Source organism: Saccoglossus kowalevskii, chromosome 19 (genome assembly GCF_978046115.1).
Source record: "Saccoglossus kowalevskii chromosome 19, keSacKowa6.1, whole genome shotgun sequence".
Lineage (NCBI taxonomy): Eukaryota > Metazoa > Hemichordata > Enteropneusta > Harrimaniidae > Saccoglossus > Saccoglossus kowalevskii.
Window position 1 is genome coordinate 12,062,568 of NC_140659.1, and position 22,224 is coordinate 12,084,791.

General features: G+C 36.4%; 1 protein-coding gene across 1 annotated transcript; it reads left to right on the forward strand.

Moving 5' to 3' along the window:
• Positions 1–8,144: 8,144 nt before the first annotated feature.
• On the forward strand, positions 8,145–20,322 carry LOC100376185 (histone acetyltransferase KAT8-like). Its single transcript, XM_002739778.4, has 10 exons — positions 8,145–8,376; positions 9,272–9,346; positions 9,774–9,946; positions 11,324–11,377; positions 12,104–12,268; positions 14,702–14,791; positions 17,297–17,437; positions 18,128–18,221; positions 18,619–18,769; positions 19,733–20,322. Exons 1-10 carry the CDS (start codon positions 8,178–8,180, stop codon positions 19,959–19,961), a joined length of 1,371 nt encoding a protein of 456 aa, XP_002739824.2. The 5' UTR covers positions 8,145–8,177; the 3' UTR covers positions 19,962–20,322.
• Positions 20,323–22,224: the final 1,902 nt, after the last annotated feature.

A 22,224-nucleotide genomic window follows, 5' to 3' on the forward strand; every position in this document is an offset into this window, starting at 1 on the left:
CAAACACTGCCTGTAGTTAAAGTAATTGCATCTGTTGATTTAGTTAACACCTTCATGTTTTAATTATTGTCCAACACTAGCATTAACCTATAACTCATACCCCCAAATCTTCAAATCAGAAAGATGTTTTATATAGATTTCATGCTTTCTTATTCCAGATATCACCATGCTAGCACAATACCTTGATGCAGCCATGGCAATATTTAATCATCCCATGGTGACTAATGTGACATTATCAGAAATCTTGACCATCACATCAGAGAACACAACATTGACAGCCCAAGTTCTCTCAGTGACGAAACCCAAGCCCAAGAAGTTCCAAAAGGATGGCAACAAATTTTCAAAACAAGAAAAACAATATGACCGGCTTGTTCAAACATAACATTCAAACTTACAAACAATTGTAATCATAACTTTAGGTCAGTCAGCAGACTTTCCCTCCAAAGAATACTTATCAATCAGAATTGTGAAGTATATTGCAACAGAACACCTCCACTATGCTTCTCCATCTCAAATATCACCAACATTCTAACATTACGTACTCACAGCTTTCAAGCACTATAACTTTCACACACTACCTAAACATCATGGTATCTTTCAGAGAACTCACGGAAGGTGACCCATGGACACAAGACAACTTATCAAAATCCAGAACTATACTTGGATTGGAGCAATCGTTGGGTTATTTGAGGCTGAATACAACGCCATGAACCACATTCCACACACCCTTAACCCCAATTGCCTTCACCACCTTTCCCCCATTAAATTTGGCTTGCCCCCCCCCCCCAACATTCAGATGCTGCTAACCGCCACTCCTCACATGTGTCTATATACAGTAAATGCCATATTAGGTCAGTTATCAGCCTTTTACCATGTTACTTTACCATCTACTATAATCTCGCACCAGTAACCTCTGAAACTTGACCCCCATGACCATTTCCCTAATCGGTCTCCAACGCATCACCAGTGGTTATTAAGTAATTCTAAATACATGTACATCAGATTCCTCTTCGTATCTCAGTTTCTCGTCATAAGCTGGGTATTTCGCTTGTTGTTGTATAGTACATGTTCTCTTAAATTTGAATCCTAGTTATGCGCATGCGCTAATAAATAAAAATCCCTTCAATGACAATTACGACTTGGTACAACCACAATGACTGGCTATTCGGCTCTTAAAGGGGCAATTCATGATCCAATTTCCATCATCAAGGTCAATTGTATCAAAATTCACATTTTTACCTGGTAAGAATCCTTGACTGCTTTATATTACAATCCGCAAACCATTGTTTCAAATATGCTTCCATTTGGCCAAGAACTGTCATTTTCTAATTACTATCGAGGACCTGACAGTAATTACAACACCAGTCTATGTAGACTTTTTCAATGCTAAAAAGCTTGTAACTTAAATACGAATGATCTGAATCAAGTGAAATTTTCCGACTACATTAATTTTTTACTCTTATTTTCATTTAGTTAGAAAAGAGATGAGGTTTTGGTCACAAAGAATCATGAATTGCACCTTCAATGTACATCATTTCCTTGTGAAATTGTGGGTTATAAGTGAATAAAGATAGAAAACCAATGTTCATTCATTCAATCATAGGCTGCATCACTTTCGTTCATTTATTAAATGTATATCTGAAAAAAATCTGCTCCCTTATCCTATGTACATGTGTATGTGTAGTATTTAATAAAGCACTATTGCTGCACTCTCTTCCCATAGTGCTGTCGCCTTGTCCAATCTCCATCACCCTCAATCCGGTTTTTCACTTGCTCCTATAATCGCTTCACTTGTAAAGACATGTGGGAATGACGGAACTTCTTCAAGGAAGTGTACCAATAAGGGCATTCCAATACTGCCACGACACTTCCCCTATACTCCTCCCCAAAGGTTGTTTCCTTGCTCCCATACTTGCCCCACTTGTGAGTGATGACATGGATTATATCTGATTGAAGGAATCCCCATTGCGAGGCAAGTGTACGTCATCCTCAACTATACATTTACTCTTCCATGAATGATTCACGTTTGCACCCTCATGCAAAAAAATATCTTAAATACTAAGGTGGTCAACAGACTTTTCATAAATATAAACTTTACTCTTATATCAGGTCACTCAACAAACAGTCCATGGTGTCATTGTCATTTATTGGTCACGGGCAAGGAGGGATATCTTATCCACATTCTTACCATCCTGCATACTCCTCACCTCTAGAACACCATGTAAGCATTTCTCCAACACAATATCGCTCATCAAATAAGCACAATTCCAACACGTAAATAAAACCCCAAGCGCCCTAAGAAGTTATTTACAATTTTCATTACTGTTGAGATATCCATGCATACTAGGATTTGCACATGTATATACCAATCATGACCCCCCCCACACACACACACACAGATGCGCCACAACATCTATAAATGTACAGGTAGCCCCTTCCATCTGACCAGATGCAACACATGCCGTCTATGTCTAGTTCCGAAAATCTCTGTATATATTAGCGCTGTGAGTGAGAAGGCAAACTGGTAGTACACTCGCCCCAAAAGACGTAGGGCTAGTTTATGGTGTGAAAACCTGGGGTGAAAACTAATAATGTACATGATGTACACGTGGTGAGCGTATTTGCAGAAGTATGCGACATAAATTACACGCTATGTAATCCACTTACCATTTCAACGATGGTGCTTTGCAGCAGGTTCAGTACACAGTAAAGGGGTCGCAGCTTCGTAGTGTCGTAGATTTTCACAGTCGTTGTTCCAGTTTCGCGGTATAATGAGCGCGCAGAACACATAAAACGATGACGTCGCATCGGCAAATCAGTAAGCTCTTTTCTGATTGGATAGCCTCGGAATTACGCCTGGAGCAACACTGAATTATGAAAACCTCCCGCTGCTAAGCGCTCCTCTGAATTGGGTGTCAAACTTTTGATCAAGATCTGAAGCCATTCGAAAATATGTTTAGACCAAAGTTATTAAAACAAAAACAATGCAAAAATACATGAAAAGCAAAACGTTGCATCCACATTTTGAAAGGAAAATTGTACACAAAAATATATATTCTGTATTTGACAAACAGTTGATTCGACAAAAAAAATTTTTGTTAAAAAAATACATAAATTTTGAAAATCAAAATTCACAAGAAATATCACTCAGTGATCGGCGCTAGCTCATGAGCTGTTTTGAAAACGTTTCCCACAAGTTGTTTTATTAAGAGAAATGGATACTTGTTGGGCGTTGGTCGTTTACATAAGAACGCGCTGCGCGACGACCATTGCCTTTTAAAGCGGGGGTGTCGTCACCTGCGCTTGCATCAGATGGTCATAGCATGTCATTGTTTACAAACAAGCGTCCACCCATGAGCCTTTTCGTTTTTAACGTGTGTTGTTATTGTCGCTTGGGACTCAATTCCCGCGCGTGCGCAGGTGACGACCCTCTCGCTTTAAATACTAATAGTACAACAGCAACGAAGAACGACATTATGTTGTCTTCGGCGAACGGCTGGTTCCTGTCAGCCATTAACTGCACATGCGCACGAAACGTAAACAAGTACGACGGCCTATAAAAACTATCATTTCTCCATAATGTTGGATATTTGTAGAGTATGAGTTCCTATGTACTATTAAGCCGACAAACAATGGTCCCACGTATATTGCAGACTGCGTCCGTGAAATGGAAGCATATGTGTGTCTGCGTCTGAACGCAATGTAGTACATGTACATGTGTTGATGAAGCTAAAAATAGACTACATGTGTTGTTGTCAAATCAATCGTATTTATAGCTTATATAATATATATAAATTAACTTACCGAGAGCGAACAACGCCACAAAGAAAATTACCAGTACACTGACATCCATTGTGGAATGACCAATCTCTCTGCTGAATATATAGAGACAGTCAGAGCGCCAGACAAACCGTCACTCGGATAACGACAAAAAACTGTTGAAAAATAGTTAAATCAAGTTTACTACAGTGAATATTTTTATATAAAATATATGGTGTCGGTTGAAAAAGTTGACCAATCACAATGCAATGGTGGATGTATACCGCTCAGAAAAAATATCTTTCACGTTCATGGTAGTAAATCTGTCAATACTTGAAGAAGACCCACATGACTCATGGGTACTGAGCATTACCAAATGACTTCTATGGCCAATGAAAGTGCGTTATTTACAGGGGCGTCGATCATTGGGGGCAGGAGGACACGCCCCCCCCCCACTTTCTGAAGGATGGGGGACACAATATCAATTGTTCCCTCCACTTTCCAGACTTACCCAAATATCAATAATAGGCTTATATCAAAGCCTGCGTTTGTGTAAGGCCTTTGGTTCTGTCTACATGTACTGTATTCTTAATGTTCAAGAATGAAAATCCCCAAGTATGCACCAAATGACTTTATTTTGGTTGCATTTTTCAAAAATGTCTACCTTCTGAGGGGGCACATCCCTCCTCGGGGTTACACACCTATATTCCGACACCCCTATGTTCCGACATCCCTATATTCCGACACCCCTATGTTCCGACATTCCTATATTCCGACAACCCTATGTTGAGATGCTAATAGGTTCTAACACCTACGAAATTTTAGAAACGTTTTTGACATTTCACTGCGTTTTTATCTCTTTACTATAAGAAAAAATATCATTATTCTTCTTCAAATATTATTCTACGCTCACCTTTTGTGACACAATGTTACATTTCTTTACATTAAAAAATAACCATGCCGGATTATAATACTTGCCACTCTTCTGGCCATGGGCTTTCATGGAGGTGTTTTTGTGATCATCGTCGGCAATATTTTCAGACGCGATGTATCCTATCAAGCTTCAGACGCAAAATATTTATTTTTTTAATTATTGCCAAACGTTCAGATCAACAATAAACTATGTACCTGACAGTCTTCGTGTGGGCCCCTGACAACTTGTACTCGGGGAGACCTAAATTACATTGTTTAGTACTTTTATGTTCGACGATTATCCAATAAATTCTGAGTCGGCCAGCCAAAATTGGATAAATACCCCTCCCTATGGTAGAACAAAGCAACATGTTTTTTCTTTGTTCAGCGCGATCAGTCTAGTTACAGAATACTGACTGTACAATTAAAATTAAGACAAGGCTGTCAAATTTACATGCCATAAAATAGACAGAAACATGGGAATTAATTTGGTCAATTTTGGCTGTAGAATCTGAGCCGTTTTGCCCCCAAAAATCAGGGTAAATATGTTAGCTTTAAAAAATTATACACAGCGCCAAATAAAAAGGTAATTTTATGGGATCAACCTTATACAAAGATATAATTACGTAATAGTCTGTCACATATTAAATAGGAATACCTCAGACAAACACCATTATGTTATATATCAAATTAAAGCTATATTGGTGTAGCGTACAAGTATTACGTTGGATATTACATCGTATAATCCATTACTTATTGACATTATGAATTCATTAACTTTATTATACGTTATTCAAAATCATCAAATGGCATTTTCTGGGCAAATCCTGTCGATAAAATGAATTAGTCATGACATATTCATGTATTTGAAAATAAGTCTTTTATGCTTTCTCAATATTTTATTTATTTATTTATTTATTTATTTATTTATTTATTTATTTATTTATTTATTTATTTATTTATTTATTTGTTTGTTTGTTTGTTTGTTTGTTTGTTTGTTTGTTTGTTTGTTTAAGAGAACGCTATTACGCTGCCAAGAAATTACATATAGATAAAAATGGAATTCAAATAGATGGCGAAACGTTGCCTGACCTAAGATTTACATAAGTAAATTAAACATATGTAGCAAAGAAGTTTGGGTAATTTACACAAACGTAAAATACAAAATCGACGACTGCACAATGGAGCGAATAGGCAGTTTCAAATACATCTGCAGAACACGAAGGATATTGACAAAGAAATAATGTAAAGTATAAATACGGGATATACATGTTTTGGCAGATATAAGGATAAGTATTTAAATTGTGTATTATACCAACTGTAATTTATGAGTGTAACATATGGGAATATTTTCAGAATAAAGAGGAGTATCAGAACAATGCAATGGAACAACGAAGAATAGATTAGAATAGTGCTTTCTGATTTGAACGATGAATTATGCATCAAATTTGCAGGTAGCATAAACTTGTGCAATATCCTCGCATTGGAGGAAGCCGGCCTATTGTACATTTGAAATATCGGATAAATATCTGATAATTCTCGATGTTTTAGATTGATATTAGACAGGGTCTACAGCTGGGTGGTGGTTTAATTTTTTTAAACATGGAATACTCTGAGAGCTATCAATGTCTTAGATTCATAGGAAAACGTATAACGTGTGGAGGTAAACAAGGAATGTCGGTCGAAAACACACAATATAGTAATGGAAAGAGATAGTGTGAAACCTTTGTATTTTTTGGCAATCTCAAAAACTTATGCAAACACTACGGAATGCTAAATGCAGTGCCTATTCATCTCTCGCATAATAAATAAATAAATAAATGATTTTAATTAATATGTAGATAAACTTGGAAAGGTGCTACCGGATGTAAACGGCAACCTTGCAATTCCGCGACTGATGAATATCGAAATACAACTTTCATAAAAATGGTAAAATAATTCTCCGATAATTATCGATCTAAAACTTCGATAGTTAGGCAATCGGAGGATTTAAGGTTGGAACCACATCCAACAGACACGGATATTGTCAAATAATTGTCGAAGTATTAGAATGATACAATGGGCAACATTGTTTGATAATTCTCTGATAATTATCCGATAACATTATGCAAGATCCCGCCTTCACGGACTTTCGAGCATCATGGCCGGACTACACTACAGCTGGATTTCCAGTATTAACCCACAGGACATCCTGGTTATATCAAGGTAGTAAAAGGTCACGCACGGCTAGTCAGATTAAGTTTGACACAAGTATACTGTGTGTCGGAACATAGGGGTGTCGGAACATAGTGGTGTAGAAACATAGACATGTCGGAACATAGGGCAGTCCCCCCTTCTCAGACACCCCCCTGTTCGCGCAAGCGCGGACATTGGCCGCTTACGCGGACAGAAAAAGTGTCCCCCTCACTTTTCAGAATGGATCGACGCCCCTGCTTATTTAGATTTGAATGTGACCGTCTTCTGGGGATATTGTTTTATCTATTTACATTAAATGGAATTAGTATGCTCATACCTTTAAAAAAACTGTTATTTCATAGCTGTGTGAAACCATTTTCTCAATTTCTGACATATTCTATGATGTCATACTTTACCCATAATCCTCTGCTGAAGAATCAAGATGGCGGACAACATAAACTGATGAAAAGTTGAATATCTAGAGAATGAAAAGTCATTTAAGTGATATAAAAAAATGTAAATTGCATGTTCTTACATTTGCCGAGCTGTTTTATCTGGGAGTATTATGTTGATAGCCTTGACTTTCCCTTTAATCTGTTTTGTTTTTTGTCTGCAATCACATATATTTCAACAATTTTGACTATAACATCAGTGTGCAGGCAATAGTATGAGCCAGATGGATTCACATCATTTGTAGCACCAGCACCTATGACTTAGCTTTAAAGCGGGAGGGTCGTCACCTGCGCAAGCGCGGGAATTGAGTCCCAAGCGATGATAACAACACATGCTGAAAACTCAAAGGCTCATGGGTAGACGCTTGTTTGTAAACAGTGACACGCTACGGCCATCTGACGCATGCGCAGGTGACGACTCCCCCGCTTTAACATTCAAAAAAAGTTGACAGACTGAGAGACCACACTTTTCTGGAGCTGACGAATATTGACACTACTGGCGCTAATTTACAACAGGTACTAGATGGAGGTCGGTTCCTTGGAAATAGTTTTATTGTTTGCTCAAATTGTCATGTTTTCTGACAAAAGAGCAAATAAATGACCAGTAACTTAGGGGAATCATGTGTACGAAGTGGCTTTGTTTTGGTAGTTCGGTGAATTCATTATCAAACGTTGAGACACCTAGGCTAGCGAAACCTGGTGTATTCAGTGATATTATAAAAGGAAGTTTACATGAAAAATTTCAGAATTCTCTAAGTTTAATTTGTTGCTTTACGTCACTACTACCTTTTTGTTGCACAGCTTTTAACGACTCAATGTCTTAGACACTCCTAGCTATGCCCCCGCGTATTAATGGTTTAATCCTTATATATTTTCAACATGGCGGATGTGACAGAGAAGAACGCTGTGTCGTTGTCGTTGACACACAAAGGGTCGGATAGCGTGGCCAAACTCGGGCATAGAGAGTACGAGATGAAGCCTAGCGAGTCCAAAGTGAGTGTATTTAAGGCTGGTGGTGACAATCTAGATGTTTTACTCGGAGAACACTATCTAGTGAAACGATCGGACAACACATGGCGTAAGTCAGATTTTACTCAAGTTCAGTCAGTGATGACGATTTCTCGTGTTTTATTTTGACCCCACTCACTGGATCATGGCCAAAACCACGTTTTTACACCAACCCACCTAAGTACATGCTGATCATGGACCGTGGTTCGAAATCCTGGGCTTTGGTAGTCATTATTTCACTACTTTCAGTGTACGTTGGCCCTTCGCTGTTGTCGTAGACAACACGCGAGGCGAATATAAATAAACTGTAGACTGTAGCAGTCGATCTTGAAAGGTTTTGAGACATTCACACGAGATGTGGGCACTAATTAAATCTGTTTATCGACATCAACGCCATTATGTGCCTCTCACACATTGTGTGTAATTGAACTTGGTCCTTGAAATTATCTGTAAAATCACAGTCCCTCTATCATGATAAAGTAAGAGTAACTTATATACAAACTTAACTGACTCCTAGGCAAATATTATTTAATTTTCAAGGTGTTCTCCTTTAATCTTCTAGAAATAATTAGACTAACATTTCGTTCTTTTTCTTGTCAACTTGGCCTCCTCATCCAAATTGACCATATCATTTCATACCCAAAAAACTGTTTTTGTAAATACATGATTGTTCAGGTGTTTACATGGACAAGTATGATGATCGTAAATGTTTTTAATATTGGAAACAGTTTTGATGGTTAGTTACGTGTGATTATATTTTTATTTTATTTTTGTTAAATGCATGAAAAATGTAATTATTGACTGTGTTTGCTAGGTTAGAATAAATTTAAATAATTGTTGGGGTAAAATAATTGTGATAGGAACCTTTATAAGACCAGAGTAAAAATACTAGTAACATGCAAAGTTTTGTTATGTATTGATTTTATTGTCAAATATTTCTAAATAAATCTAATTTCTTTGTTCAGATAAAGCTGAGGTGATCCACTCCAGAGAGAATGACTTGGTTGGCAGAAAAGAGTTCTATGTACATTACAAAGGATGTAAGTTTTTTTTTTTGATTATTTTGATTTGATTTGATTCTTTGATGATCTTCACATGCACTCAAATGTTACAAAAGTGTCCCACTCATATTGTACAGTATTGGATCTATTAGAAGCGCATCTCTAATAGAGATGTAATGTACCATATTCACAATATTTGTGTTGTGACTGTCCGAAAGCTTCTTTTTAAATCATATCTCAAAGCATGTCATTTCAAACCTGTTTAACGTTACTGATATTTATTTATTGGTCTTAGACTGGTAGAAGTCTTTAACTCAAACAACAATGCTAACAGTGTAACAGTGTTTATAACTATAAAAAGATATTCAAGATCACTATATCAACTTTCAATTTATTGTTTCGTCAATGATTCGTGTGCCAATCTTTACCCTTTTAAGCATTCTTATTTGTATTTGTCATCTTTCAGTTAACAGACGATTGGATGAATGGGTTGACAAGGATCGGTTAGATCTGATGGGCAGTAACCGAGCAACTGAAGAAAAAAAATTATCTGAGTTACAGAATGTACTCGAGAAACCAGAACGGAAAATTACACGTAATCAGAAGAGAAAACACGATGAAATTAACCATGTACAAAAGGTATGTTAGATTTATAAGATTAGTGTATACAACTTTTATAATCATGTATGGCAATCTGAGATGAAGATCGCACAAAAAACAAGCTCTCGCAATTTGCAAACTATTTCCTATTTCATGCTCGTCAATCGGTTGTAGTTTTAACCAATAGTGTTACAGAATGCAGTACGTGCATGGGAATGGTCAATAGTATAAACTGAAATGAGTGAAATTATCCTTGCATTCAAAAATGAAAAACGCACCTATTACACAATTTGTGAATAAAAATCAACATTGCCAAAAATCGATATGGAAACCCGAATCAGTTCTTTCACAGGCTCACTCATTTTAATTGGCCTTTCTAAAAATGTTTGTTTTTCTCATGATTTTGTGGTCATATCGCATTTCGCATAGCTTTTTCAAGCATGGTGAGCATTTGCATATCCTAATTTTATAAATCCTTGTCTAAGCACATTTTTGCCTTTGGTCAAACACATGAACAAATGTGCTGTGATATTTTCTCTGTTTTAAATTAACATTGTCTTCTTTTTAGCTCCGCTGTCGACTTTGTCGAGCGAAGCTTATCATATGAGTGATTGTCCGTCGTCGTCCGTGTCAATGTTTTACTTTTTCGACTTCTTCTTGAAAACTACAAGCCTGAATGCTTTCATACTTGGTGTATATGTCTACCTTGGGTAGACCTCTCTCAGATTTGTTCATTTCATGATGATATCTTCAATGCTCTAATTTTGGTGAATATTTTTGTCATTTTTGGTAAAAAGTGATATTTTCAACTTCTTGTTAAAAACCGCAAGTCCAATTGGTTTGATATTACATATATAGGTACTACATGTGGACCTCTCTCAGATTTGTTCATTTCATAATGATATCTTCAATTCTCTAATTTTGGTGAATATTTTTGTAATTTTTTGTAAATAGTGATATTTTCAACTTCTTGTTAAAAACCGCAAGTCCAATTGGTTTGATATTACATATATAGGTACTACATGTGGACCTCTCTCAGATTTGTTCATTTTGTAATGATATCTTTAATTCTCTAATTTTGGTGAATATTTTTGTCATTTTTGGTAAAAAGTGATATTTTCGACTTCTTGTTGAAAACCGCAAGTCCAATTGCTTTGATATTACATATATAGGTACTACATGTGGACCTCTCTCAGATTGTTCATTTTCTAATGATATCTTCTGTTCTTTAATTGCCATGTGCATAACTAACAGCGGAGCTATCTCAGCCGACAGGCTGCTTGTTAATTTTTACCTTATTATACTGTGAAATAAGTACTTAAAACAGCAATAGTTCAAATTCTATTAAATCAAATTGCACAAAGAGAAAACAATCAGTTGTCTAAGTTTACCTGAATCATTTTTTTTTTTCAATAGACGTTTGCCGAGATGGACCCGACCACAGCAGCACTTGAAAGAGAACACGAAGCGGTGAGTTTTATATATGATGTATTGCATTTCAAACTCTGAATGAGTTCAGTATTTATATTACATTGAGTTTACGTTATTTAAAAATGTATTTATTTATTCGATGAACTGTTAGGTATATGAGGGGGAAATGTCTTTCTTGAAAATGTCTGTAAAAAATTGTGTCTGTTACTTCGAGAGTGGGTTTTTGAGGACTGTGAATCTGCTAGTGGAAATAAACGCAGTGCTGATCCAAAATGAAACAGTTTTCTTGCACTCTGAGGTCAGGACTGAGGAATCCTCGAGGGCGGAGCTACGTCACAGATGTTCCACGTTGCTAAGATGCGCACCACTGTACAACAGAAACTCAACTTGAACTTAATCCTGAACAATAAAATTTAAATGCGTTACACACACAGGGGTAATCTTGTTAGACTGTTCAGGGAGTCTCAACAACTATCCCAAAGTACCGTTTTCAGAGAGTTTTTTGGCCTTTGTTTTTGCCGTGATGGTTGCCAAGCGATGAAAATGCCCGGATGTCCGCCCCCGAGAATTGATACAGATTAGTATTGTTCTGAGTGATAGATCAAAGGTTAGCGTGTTAGTCTCACTTCACTGTGATTAGTCCCAGTGACATTTTAATTTGCATAAATGTACTACATGTACATGTAATTTCACAACTTTATACGTACAACAAATATTTGATTATGAGAAGTCAATTGTAATCATTCTTGTCCACACTTTTTGCAGATTACAAAAATTAAATATGTTGATATGGTACAGATTGGAAGGTACGAGATAGACGCATGGTATTTTTCACCTTATCCAGAAGACTACGGGAAAGCTCCGAAACTCTATGTTTGTGAATATTGTTTAAAATACATGAGACTAGAAAAAACTTATCGGCACCATTTGGTAAGTGAACACATTATTGGTTCTTGATGCACGTCATTTTGTTTTTCAGATCAGATTCAAATGGCTGACAGGTGGCCATTTTTTTTAATGAATGCGCTTCTAGAGCCATATCTCTGACATGCTTTGACTGATTATGTTCAAATTTTATATATTCATTGTACATCATGTCATAGATATACAGATGTATTCAAAATAGTTGACTAGTGGTTTACATTCAAACTATATCACTATAAACAAAACTATACATCTTAAATTCGATAACTAAACGGGACTGTGCCATGCATGGCCTGTTGTTGGATAATTTAGTGTGTAAATTTCATGTAGTAAAAAATAAGTAATCTTCAGTAGATGTGTAATACCGTATTACCCCGGGCACGCGCCCCTCCCTGGGCAAGCGCCCACCCCCCTGTTTTCACAAAAGTTACATGTTGGGAACATCCTCGGTTAAACGCCCAGGGTGATTTTTAGCCAAAAATGGGGTCAACAATAAAGTTTTATTTGTCAAAAACGAACGCGTTTGATTTATTTAAATAGTGCGTTTGTTACAGTAGTTCTCTTTTTGGAGTGTGTGGTGGCCCTGAAAAAGGCCGTTTTGTTTGTGTTTTTATGTAAAAACTCATTGGAACTTAACGACGTAAGATGAACCACGCAGCATGTTGGCGCACACGTTCCGCTTTCTCTTCATTTGCGATGAATCCAACCAATATTGCAATAATCCATACTTTGGTGAGTGATTTGAAGCACTTAGCTTTGGTTTCAAAACGTAGCACTTCGCTGACTGAATCCATAACGAAAGAGCATCGTCAGGCGATGGACGTGGGGCTTTTTAGCAACGACCGTAAACGTATCCGTGTCCAGCCATTGCTTGGCCACATAGAGGTCAAAATACGCGTTCTATTTTTACGCGTTAAGTTTGGTTCTTCCGTTTCACCCCCTCCGGAATGTTCTACTTTCGCAGCCTAATCGCAGGTTTTTCAAAAAACATCGAAAAAACACAAGAATTAGTAGAAATGTTCCTGTTTTGGGATTATTGATAGAGAATAATTTCTTTATTACAAAAGTGCTGAAAACCCGCGAGTTTTTGCCTTAGTTATTTTTTTATTGGCGAAAAACTGTGAACTCGGCAAATTTGGTTGCACAACTTCCCTTTATCATCTACTCCCAGCGACACCGATGCCAGCTGACTGTGAACGGGAGCTAGCACTTTTGAGTCATCACGTCGTATACTTGCTACTTTCTTTCCATCCTTCATCACAGCTATGGCATTACGGTCATGTGGATTATTTTTCTGTGGTTGAAGAAAAAACATTTTGCCGACCTCAAGTCCATTATGATAACCATAATGAGGCATGCCGACGGTGGGAACTTGTTGCAATTATAATTTTGTCGTGTGTGTGGGTGGCGTGAATAAATCATGTTAATGAGGTCGACCAGAGTTTATTTTCAGTCTGTTTTTTATGTATCGCCATTTGGATATGTTTATGTATTCACAATAGTTTGTAAACATTTCACATCAGTAATAAAAGGTTTATTTGTTTCATAACACTGTCTGCTATTCTTCAGTAATTACGATGCGATGTATCAATACGTGCGTGAACAAAATTATGTTAATGAGGTCGTCGCCATCTTGGATTACAAGTGGTAGTTTTTCCTGGCCGTTTTGACTTGCACTGATCACGGTTACAAAGAAAGTAACCGTGCAGTGATTACAATACCTACTATACTTTGTAGACAATTTCAGTGAGTAATACAACTTCATTCGCTGACATAAAACAAGTTTTATTCTTGAAATTCGACCCTGTGTTTTAGTGTTCCCACAGTTCTCACGAGTGCTCACATTTATTGAAACCTCGCATAAATCAAGAAATAAGTACGTGTACAAAGTGTACAAAAGCATTCCTTTATTTGACCTTATCATACGATCACAAAAACAACTTTTTAAAATCTTTTTTGGGGTGGTCCTCGGGTAAGCGCCCACCCCCAATTTTTCCCGATTTTGTATGTTCAGGCCCCTGGGCGCGTGCCCGGGGTAATACGGTATATCTAGTACTTGGAGTTTTAAATATGTTGCCTGGAAACAAGATAAATATTATCATGTGTCTATGTTATGTGAATTCTGTATTTGGCTTTTAGATGCTAATTGTTTTTGATATTATCAATCATTAACAAAATAATTAAATTTATTTGGGTCAAACATGTTTTTTAATTACTTAAAAATTTGCAAAATGCTGCAACAAGATTTTGTTTGTAGAAATAGTGCCATGATGCATGGTGTGCTACCTCTAAATATAAAATATGACGACAGTATTCTCCACACTATACCAAACATGGAACCAATTAGGTTTTCATATATAAAAATGTTTGGAAAATGGAAAATATTTGTCGTTGTCGCCTTTTTTCGTCATTAAATTTTGTTGTGCTTTGCTGTTTTAGGGTGAATGTACTCGAAGACAGCCAGCGGGGAAAGAGATTTACAGAAAAAATTCCATCTCTGTGTACGAGGTGGACGGTAAGGAGCACAAGGTATGTGAAATTATTCATACAAGTTGCATTTCACTATGTTTTCAAGTTTGCATAGCACTTTGCCGCTTTTCAGACATTAATAATATCATATTTGTTCTATTAGTAACATACGCACTTATTTCAACGTCAGGTGTGTGTATGGTCAATAATATTTTTTTCTGAACTACCGTAAAAACTCAATCAAATCGGCCATGTAAAAATAAATATTTTTGGGGGTGGGCCAATTGATTGAATAAATATAGAAAATATGTTTTCGAAGTGGTCGATTTGTTTGAATAATTTTTCAACGTTTTAAAACTGGGTTCAAAGTGTGTATCACCGGTAACTGAATAAATATATCGTTTTCCCGAGATTAGAGTAAAGGTGTAGTACTAGTCTGAGACTTGACCCAATTTTAAAACAAACTACGAGCGCGTTCAGGAAATCTGACGCAACCAGGCCACCTGCTGTTTTGTTGCCGTGAAGACGACAGTTTTATGTCACCCTCCCCGTAAATGTAAACAAACATGGTAACGTGAAAAACTGAATAAATATATCTTTTGCTGGATTGGAGTAAAGGTGTACCGGTACACAGTCAGCTGGCGCACACGTGATAATAAAATAAATGCGATATTTACTATATGGGGGCCGCCATCTTGAATGACGCATAAAACTAAATAAGAGACAAGTTGTGAAACGCGTTTTTCAGATTCCTACAAATCAGGACAAAAATACCAATCTTTCACAAAAATACGGTCCGTTGGGGTTATATTAAGCCAACCGATAACAAAATTCGGCTGAATTCGTCGTTTTTGTGTGGAAAAATCCCTTGCATATGAACACCTAATTACGCGAAGAACCTAGAACACTAAGCCGGGGTATTTGAAACTGAAATTGTCATCTAAGCGTTAGGCCGTCGCTGATTGGCTGCTGTGCTGGAATGCCAATTTTTAGTTTCTAAAGTAGGGTAAAACTAACCTGTCTCACGACGGTCTAAACCCAGCTCACGTTCCCTGTTGCAAAACCATGTCCAATAAAAATGACGCTTTCACGCTACACATTGGCGACTTTGTATCGACTTACTGGAAATGCCGAAGACGATACAATTTGCAAGTCGGCATTAATTAATTTTTTACCCCATTAACATTAATAATCTACTTGACTTTTAAACAAACAACTCTGCAGGACAATGTTTCGAACATTACTGAAACGACTGTGCTGAAACAATCCAGCAGATAATTTTATTTGGGTCAACCGAAAAAAAGAAGATATTTTGACGTGCTGCGTGACTGTGTAAACAAAACTACGTCCAATAATAATGACGCTTTCACGTAACACATTTGCGACTTTGTATGACTTGCTTGAAATTCCAAAGACGAGAATCAAGTGTCGGCCTGAATTTTGTTGTCCCTAAACCATGGAGCTTCGTTTCGTCAGTGATTGCTAGCAATGACTTAAAATATTTGTTCGTTGTCGATATTTTTGGCGTCGTGGTGAGAATTTTCTTAGCGATTATTTACAACTGATGTACTGGGTAATTTGTAATGACAATCAACAGAGTATATTTCACACGTCTTTTGTACAACCACGGTTGACACCATGACTGCACATCTGGCGGATATCCCGATTGCTTATACCATGGATGTAAATGCTTATACATGTACATTGTATTTACGTGATAGATGTGTGAAAATATACCTTTGTTGAGAGAGTGACGTAAAAATCGGGCGGTGTCATCACCGGGTGAACTAATTGAATACAAACAATAGACTGACTGGACAGATGGCCGAACTAAACAGATACATTTTAAAATTAACCATGACGCAAAAAATAGGTGGCCGAACTATTTGAGTGGCCGAATTGATTGAGCTTTTACGGTAGTACTGAATTTATTTTCGCAGAGTGAATTGGTGTAAATAAAGATCATACAAACACCCAAAATGTCTTTTCAGCGAAAATAAAGTGTTTTACAGTCTACTACGATGCAATTTTAGATTTGTGTGCACTTATATTAGAGATGTGCTTCTAATAGAGGTAATACGACATTGCAATTGTTATTTATTAATGGTCAAATTGTCTGAAATTTTGCAAGTTTGTATGTTCCATATTTTGACTGAATCTTGTAATGTAAAAGGGTTAATTATTCACTGGGTTTAAATTTTGCTTATTTGGCTGACTGGAAAATGTGCTAAATTAAAACCCAGCGAATATGTGAAATTTAGCATAGAACACATCATCTAAATGATAAAACCATGAATGGTAAATCAGTGAAATTTAAACCCAGTGAAAACTAGTCATTTTACTGTATTCAAAAGAAGTTTTCTCACATTCAATTAGATCTCTCATATTCCCAAATATTTTAATCTAATCTTCATCAAACTTTACTGTATTTGTTCTATTAGAAGCACATCATTTAAATATCACTTATTTTGACCATGGAAATGCCACTAATTTATTTAAGCGCATGCACTACTAATAGAGCAAATACCGTGTAATGAATAACCAATATCTCATTGTCTGTTTTAGATTTACTGCCAGAATTTGTGTTTACTTGCCAAACTATTCCTGGATCATAAGACTCTGTACTTTGACGTGGAGCCGTTCCTGTTTTATATTTTAACAGAAGTTGACAAGTATGGGGCACACTTGGTTGGCTATTTTTCTAAGGTAGATTTTTTATAAAAATGTCTTCTTTAAGACACTGGCACCAATTGGCCTTAAAACAGGAGGGTTTTCACCTGCGTACGCGTGGGAATTTCAGTCCCAAGCGACGATAACACATGCTAAAAACACAAAGGCTCATGGGTAGACACTTGTTTGTAAACAACGATACCCTATGGCCATCTAACACATGTGCAAGTGACAACTCCCCCGCTTTAACTTATGGGTTCCTTGTGTACTGACATATTATATTCAAATTTGGTATGTACATTGAACATGATGAGACCTTGATTCAGGTTATTTTTCCTCAAGTTAGATTCAAAATTCATGGCTGGTCATTTTGTTTTTAACGAATATTGTTTCAGGGCTGTGTCTTTGACATGCTTTGACCGTTCTTGACCGAAATGCACAAATAACCTGACTCCAGTTTGTAGTATATCTGTCATATGAGGGTCAGTCATAGTAGATAGTTGTGTAAGTGCCGCAATACAACCAGCAATAACTGTAACACCACACTACTGAATTAAACTCACCAACTTTAATTGACATGTTTAAATAGGTCAATGCTTTCTTTTGCAATTGCATGAGATTGTTTCTTTCCTAATTAACCCCTTTCTTTGGGATGTCTTTAGTGTAGCTTATACAAGATCACACAATCACCAACAGGGACTGTGTCATTTTTTTTTTTTATTTTAGGAAAAAGAATCCCCAGATGGCAATAATGTTGCCTGTATTTTGACATTGCCACCATTCCAAAGGAAAGGATATGGAAAGTTTTTAATAGCATTTAGTAAGTAATTAAATCCACAAGCTATGATAATCTTTACAAAACAGCTCCTCACATTGAATGGTTATCTAATACATTATTGGCATTCTGTGATGTTGTGAGTGTCACTATAAGCGAGTGTTACTAGTTTGGTTTCAGGTGAACATGGTCTCTCTGTGATGGTCTCTGAGTGAGAAAGATGATGGTGGATGGGTCTATGTGACTGTAATGGAGATGATCTCTTCCTGAGTGTAAAATTCATCCGCTGGATGTAAAATTCTTGATAAAGAAGAATTAATAATTATTGGCATTTTGATATTGTGAAAGTTGTCTCAGCCACAGGGTTGGTGTAGGGACCATCCATTTTTGTGATGCCTGGGACAGTATGTTTTTCTGACTCGATAACATCTGATCATTTCAGGTTACGAATTATCTAAAGCAGAAAATACAGTAGGATCTCCTGAGAAGCCGCTTTCTGATCTTGGGAAACTCAGTTATCGTAGTTACTGGTCATGGGTTCTGTTAGAAATATTACGAGATTTCCGTGGCACACTGTCAATCAAAGATTTGAGGTTTGTACATATATATTTATTGATTCAGAGATGTGTGTGGGTTTTGAGAATGTATATAAAATGACTTCTGAAAAATATCTGTTCACAATATGTAACAATAACTAAAACAGTTTTTATTTGATCTTTTTCGAGTTTGGATATTTGTTTAACCAGTCTGGGATCATGGCATGTATATTTTTTTTAAATATTGGTGTAATATTTTTTTGCTGTTGAATATTTACTGTACATATGTGGTAAACAATTATGCTAATAATTATTCATAAATAAATTAATAATTTAGGCAACCTGAATATTAAAGAGCAACTTTAGCAATAAAGGCCATGTAATCTGGCAACAAAGTAAAATAGTTTAGGCTTGCATGCTTCTTCAAATAATAGAAATGACCTGTCGCAACTCTGGCAGTGTGCACAGTTGAGAACGAGGTTTTGTAAATAAGTGTCCGACATGTCACTTTATATCTGACTTATTATACTACTGTAAAATACTTTATTTTTGATTGGAATTTATTTTCCACTGAAGGGCTGATTCAGTGAAAATAAAATCCAGTGAATATATTTTACATTCAACTCATCAAAAAACGTGTGAAAATAAATTCCATACAAAACACCCAAAAAGCCTTTTCAGCGAAAATTAATTCCAACGAAAATAAAGTATTTAACAGTATATCTTGCCATATTTAATTTTTTTTTTTTCAAATCAAACACTAATAATTAGTCGCATTATTTAATGCTGCTTGACGTTCAAAAATAGTGTTGATTCCATTTGAATGTTTTTTTGTTTGTTTGTTTTTTTATTTTTTTTTGTGCCAAGCGACAGTTCTGGACATTGAGTGTCACTGTTGTCTCTCCTGACTTTTTTTATTTTTGTGAGTGCAAATTGCAAGTTCTAGTGCTGACACATAGTGCAATTTCATTTTAATGTTGCATGTCTGATTTTTCTGATGTTGATAATTTAATTTCACAGTCAAATGACAAGCATAACACAGCCAGACATTATCAGCACTTTACAGTCCCTCAATATGGTGAAGTATTGGAAAGGACAACATGTGATTTGCGTAACGCCTAAACTAGTGGAAGAACATCTAAAGAGTGCACAGTACAAGAAACCCAGACTAACTGTAGATACATCGAGTCTCAAGTGGGGGCCTCCAAGAAAAATACAAAAGAAGGACCCCAGAAGCTCAAAGAAATGAACGGTTGCATTTCAGTAAGGGAAACAGCCATGTCGTCATCGTTGTAAAGCTGAAAAACGCATAATTCCAACTGCTGAGTGTTTTAGTTCACGTCACTGCGCTGTAAGGACGGGCATTACTCAACTTTTTCACATAGTTATTCTCAGATATCATGCAGGAAACATTATAACATTTAAAGGTTTAATAATCTGCATAACAATTGTGTTCAAAATGGCGTCAAGTTTTTAACTCGATGTAGAAATTTCTCGATATAAAGCAGGTTCAAAGTTTACAATGGGGTTCATGTCGTCGTTGTCGCTGCTATCGTCGTTAACATTTGTTTGTGGTCATGCTATTAAACTTTCATCTGATGAGCTTCAAACTTGGATATATTTATCATTATTAAATCTTCTATTTTTGTCTTTTATTCACTTTATTTTGTTTCTAGTTTGTGTATTTTGATCTTTTGTGGACGAAAGCACCACACATACACAAATTATTATCATAATTATGATAAACTCACTGCTATAATATTCATATTCACATATATCCAATCTGGAGCTAATGACCCAAAACCTGATGAAAAAAATGTTTACAACAGCCAGATTTGAAATCAGATTTGTGTGGACCATTTCCTCAAAAATTTATGGTATCTACCGTTGTCATAGTAACCTCTTTCTTAGAAAGGTGTAACATTTAGTTGAATGTTCAACAGATATTTTGTTTTAAATTACATATACCCCCGGTAATAGAAAAAAGCATTGAAGTTGTGGTTTATTGCCATCAAAATCATCTGATTTTTGTGATACAGTCCTCGCACCTTATCATGTTTGATTTAGGCCAAGTGTGACGTATACCACGATTATAAATAACAAAAAATGGAAATGTACGCCTGTAAACTTCACAAGAATTTAGAGTATCGGTAACTTATTTTGTTTTGGGGAGAGACAAGATTTAACAAATTTTACGCACACTGCAATAGTTTTGTAGTAGTGAACACTTATTCGAAATTTTAAAGATGGTGACCGACTTTGATCCCCGCAGTTGCTATCAATGTGTGAAAGGTTATAGCAGAAAAAATGGTCTGATTTACAGTGTCTATACCCTGTTCCCATTGGTCAACTAATTGCCACTGTGAACTAGCCTTTAACTGTTGGTGGCTTTGTAACTTACTTTAATCTAGGTATGTTATCCAATTAAAATAAAAAAGTAATTTCTATATCAAGTGTTACTTGTAGACTTTTGTTAAACTTTATTTTTTGCTATTAAACTTTGACATTTTATCTGTGCGTTTGTTGTTTAGTTCATGTTGACTGAGTTTGATGTCTCATAGAATTACAGTAGGATGATAGTAACTTGCACTACATAGTACCCATAATTCTCTGATTTGCACTATTGTACATTGGTTTCTCTGGATCCTTTCTTATTGGTGTATTATTTGGAATCCTAATAAATTCCTAAGGAGTTTTGTATTTGTATTAGTCCATTTTGCAATATTTTCAAGAATTTTAAATTTAGCTCAGTTTGGTGAAAGACAATGTGTTGAAAATGCTTTGGGAAATGTAGTCAGTAACACAAGTATTTTCTCTGTCGTCACTTGGCAGTTAACATATAGATGTCTTTGTTTCATCCATTCAAAGACAATTATGTTAGGATTTCCTTATTAGTCCCCGCTCGGACGCAGTCCGAAAACGGGGACTTATGTTTTGCCCTGTGTGCGTCCGTCCGTCCGTCCGTGATCACCTGTATCTCGAACATGCATGGACCGATTAAGTTCAAACTTCACTCATACATCACACATTATATGGGACATATGCACATGCATTTTTTTCTTGATCCGATTAACGATAGCCGAATAGCGGCCATTTTAAGGCCGAAAATGCATCAAAATCGCACATTTTCACCATTCCGGACCCGGATCTCAGTTATGCATGGACGGATTTTGTTCAAATTTGGTACATACATTAAACATAATAGGACCTTGATGCACGTCATTTTTTTTTTTGGATCGGGTTCGAAATGGCCGACTGGTGGCCATTTTGTTTTAAAGAATTCAGTTCTGGATCCGTATCTGAGACATGCTTGGATTGATCGAGTTCAAACTTCACACACACAAGGTACATCATGTCACAAATATGTATGTGCATTTGTTTCATGATCTCATTAACGATAGCCAAATGGCGGCCGCTTTAATGCCGAAAATGCATTGAAATCGCACATTTTCTCCATTCCGGACCCGGATCTCAGTTATGCGTGGACGGATTTCATTCAAATTTGGTACATA

What these genes read in the sequence shown, in the direction of transcription:
- LOC100376185 (XM_002739778.4), top strand. Translation starts at nt 8,178, where the DNA reads ATGGCGGATGTGACAGAGAAGAACGCTGTGTCGTTGTCGTTGACACAC. An exon ending in TTGAAAGAGAACACGAAGCG is followed by an intron (nt 11,378 to 12,103) that starts GTGAGTTTTATA and finishes CACTTTTTGCAG; the next exon opens with ATTACAAAAATTAAATATGT. An exon ending in AAACTTATCGGCACCATTTG is followed by an intron (nt 12,269 to 14,701) that starts GTAAGTGAACAC and finishes TTGCTGTTTTAG; the next exon opens with GGTGAATGTACTCGAAGACA.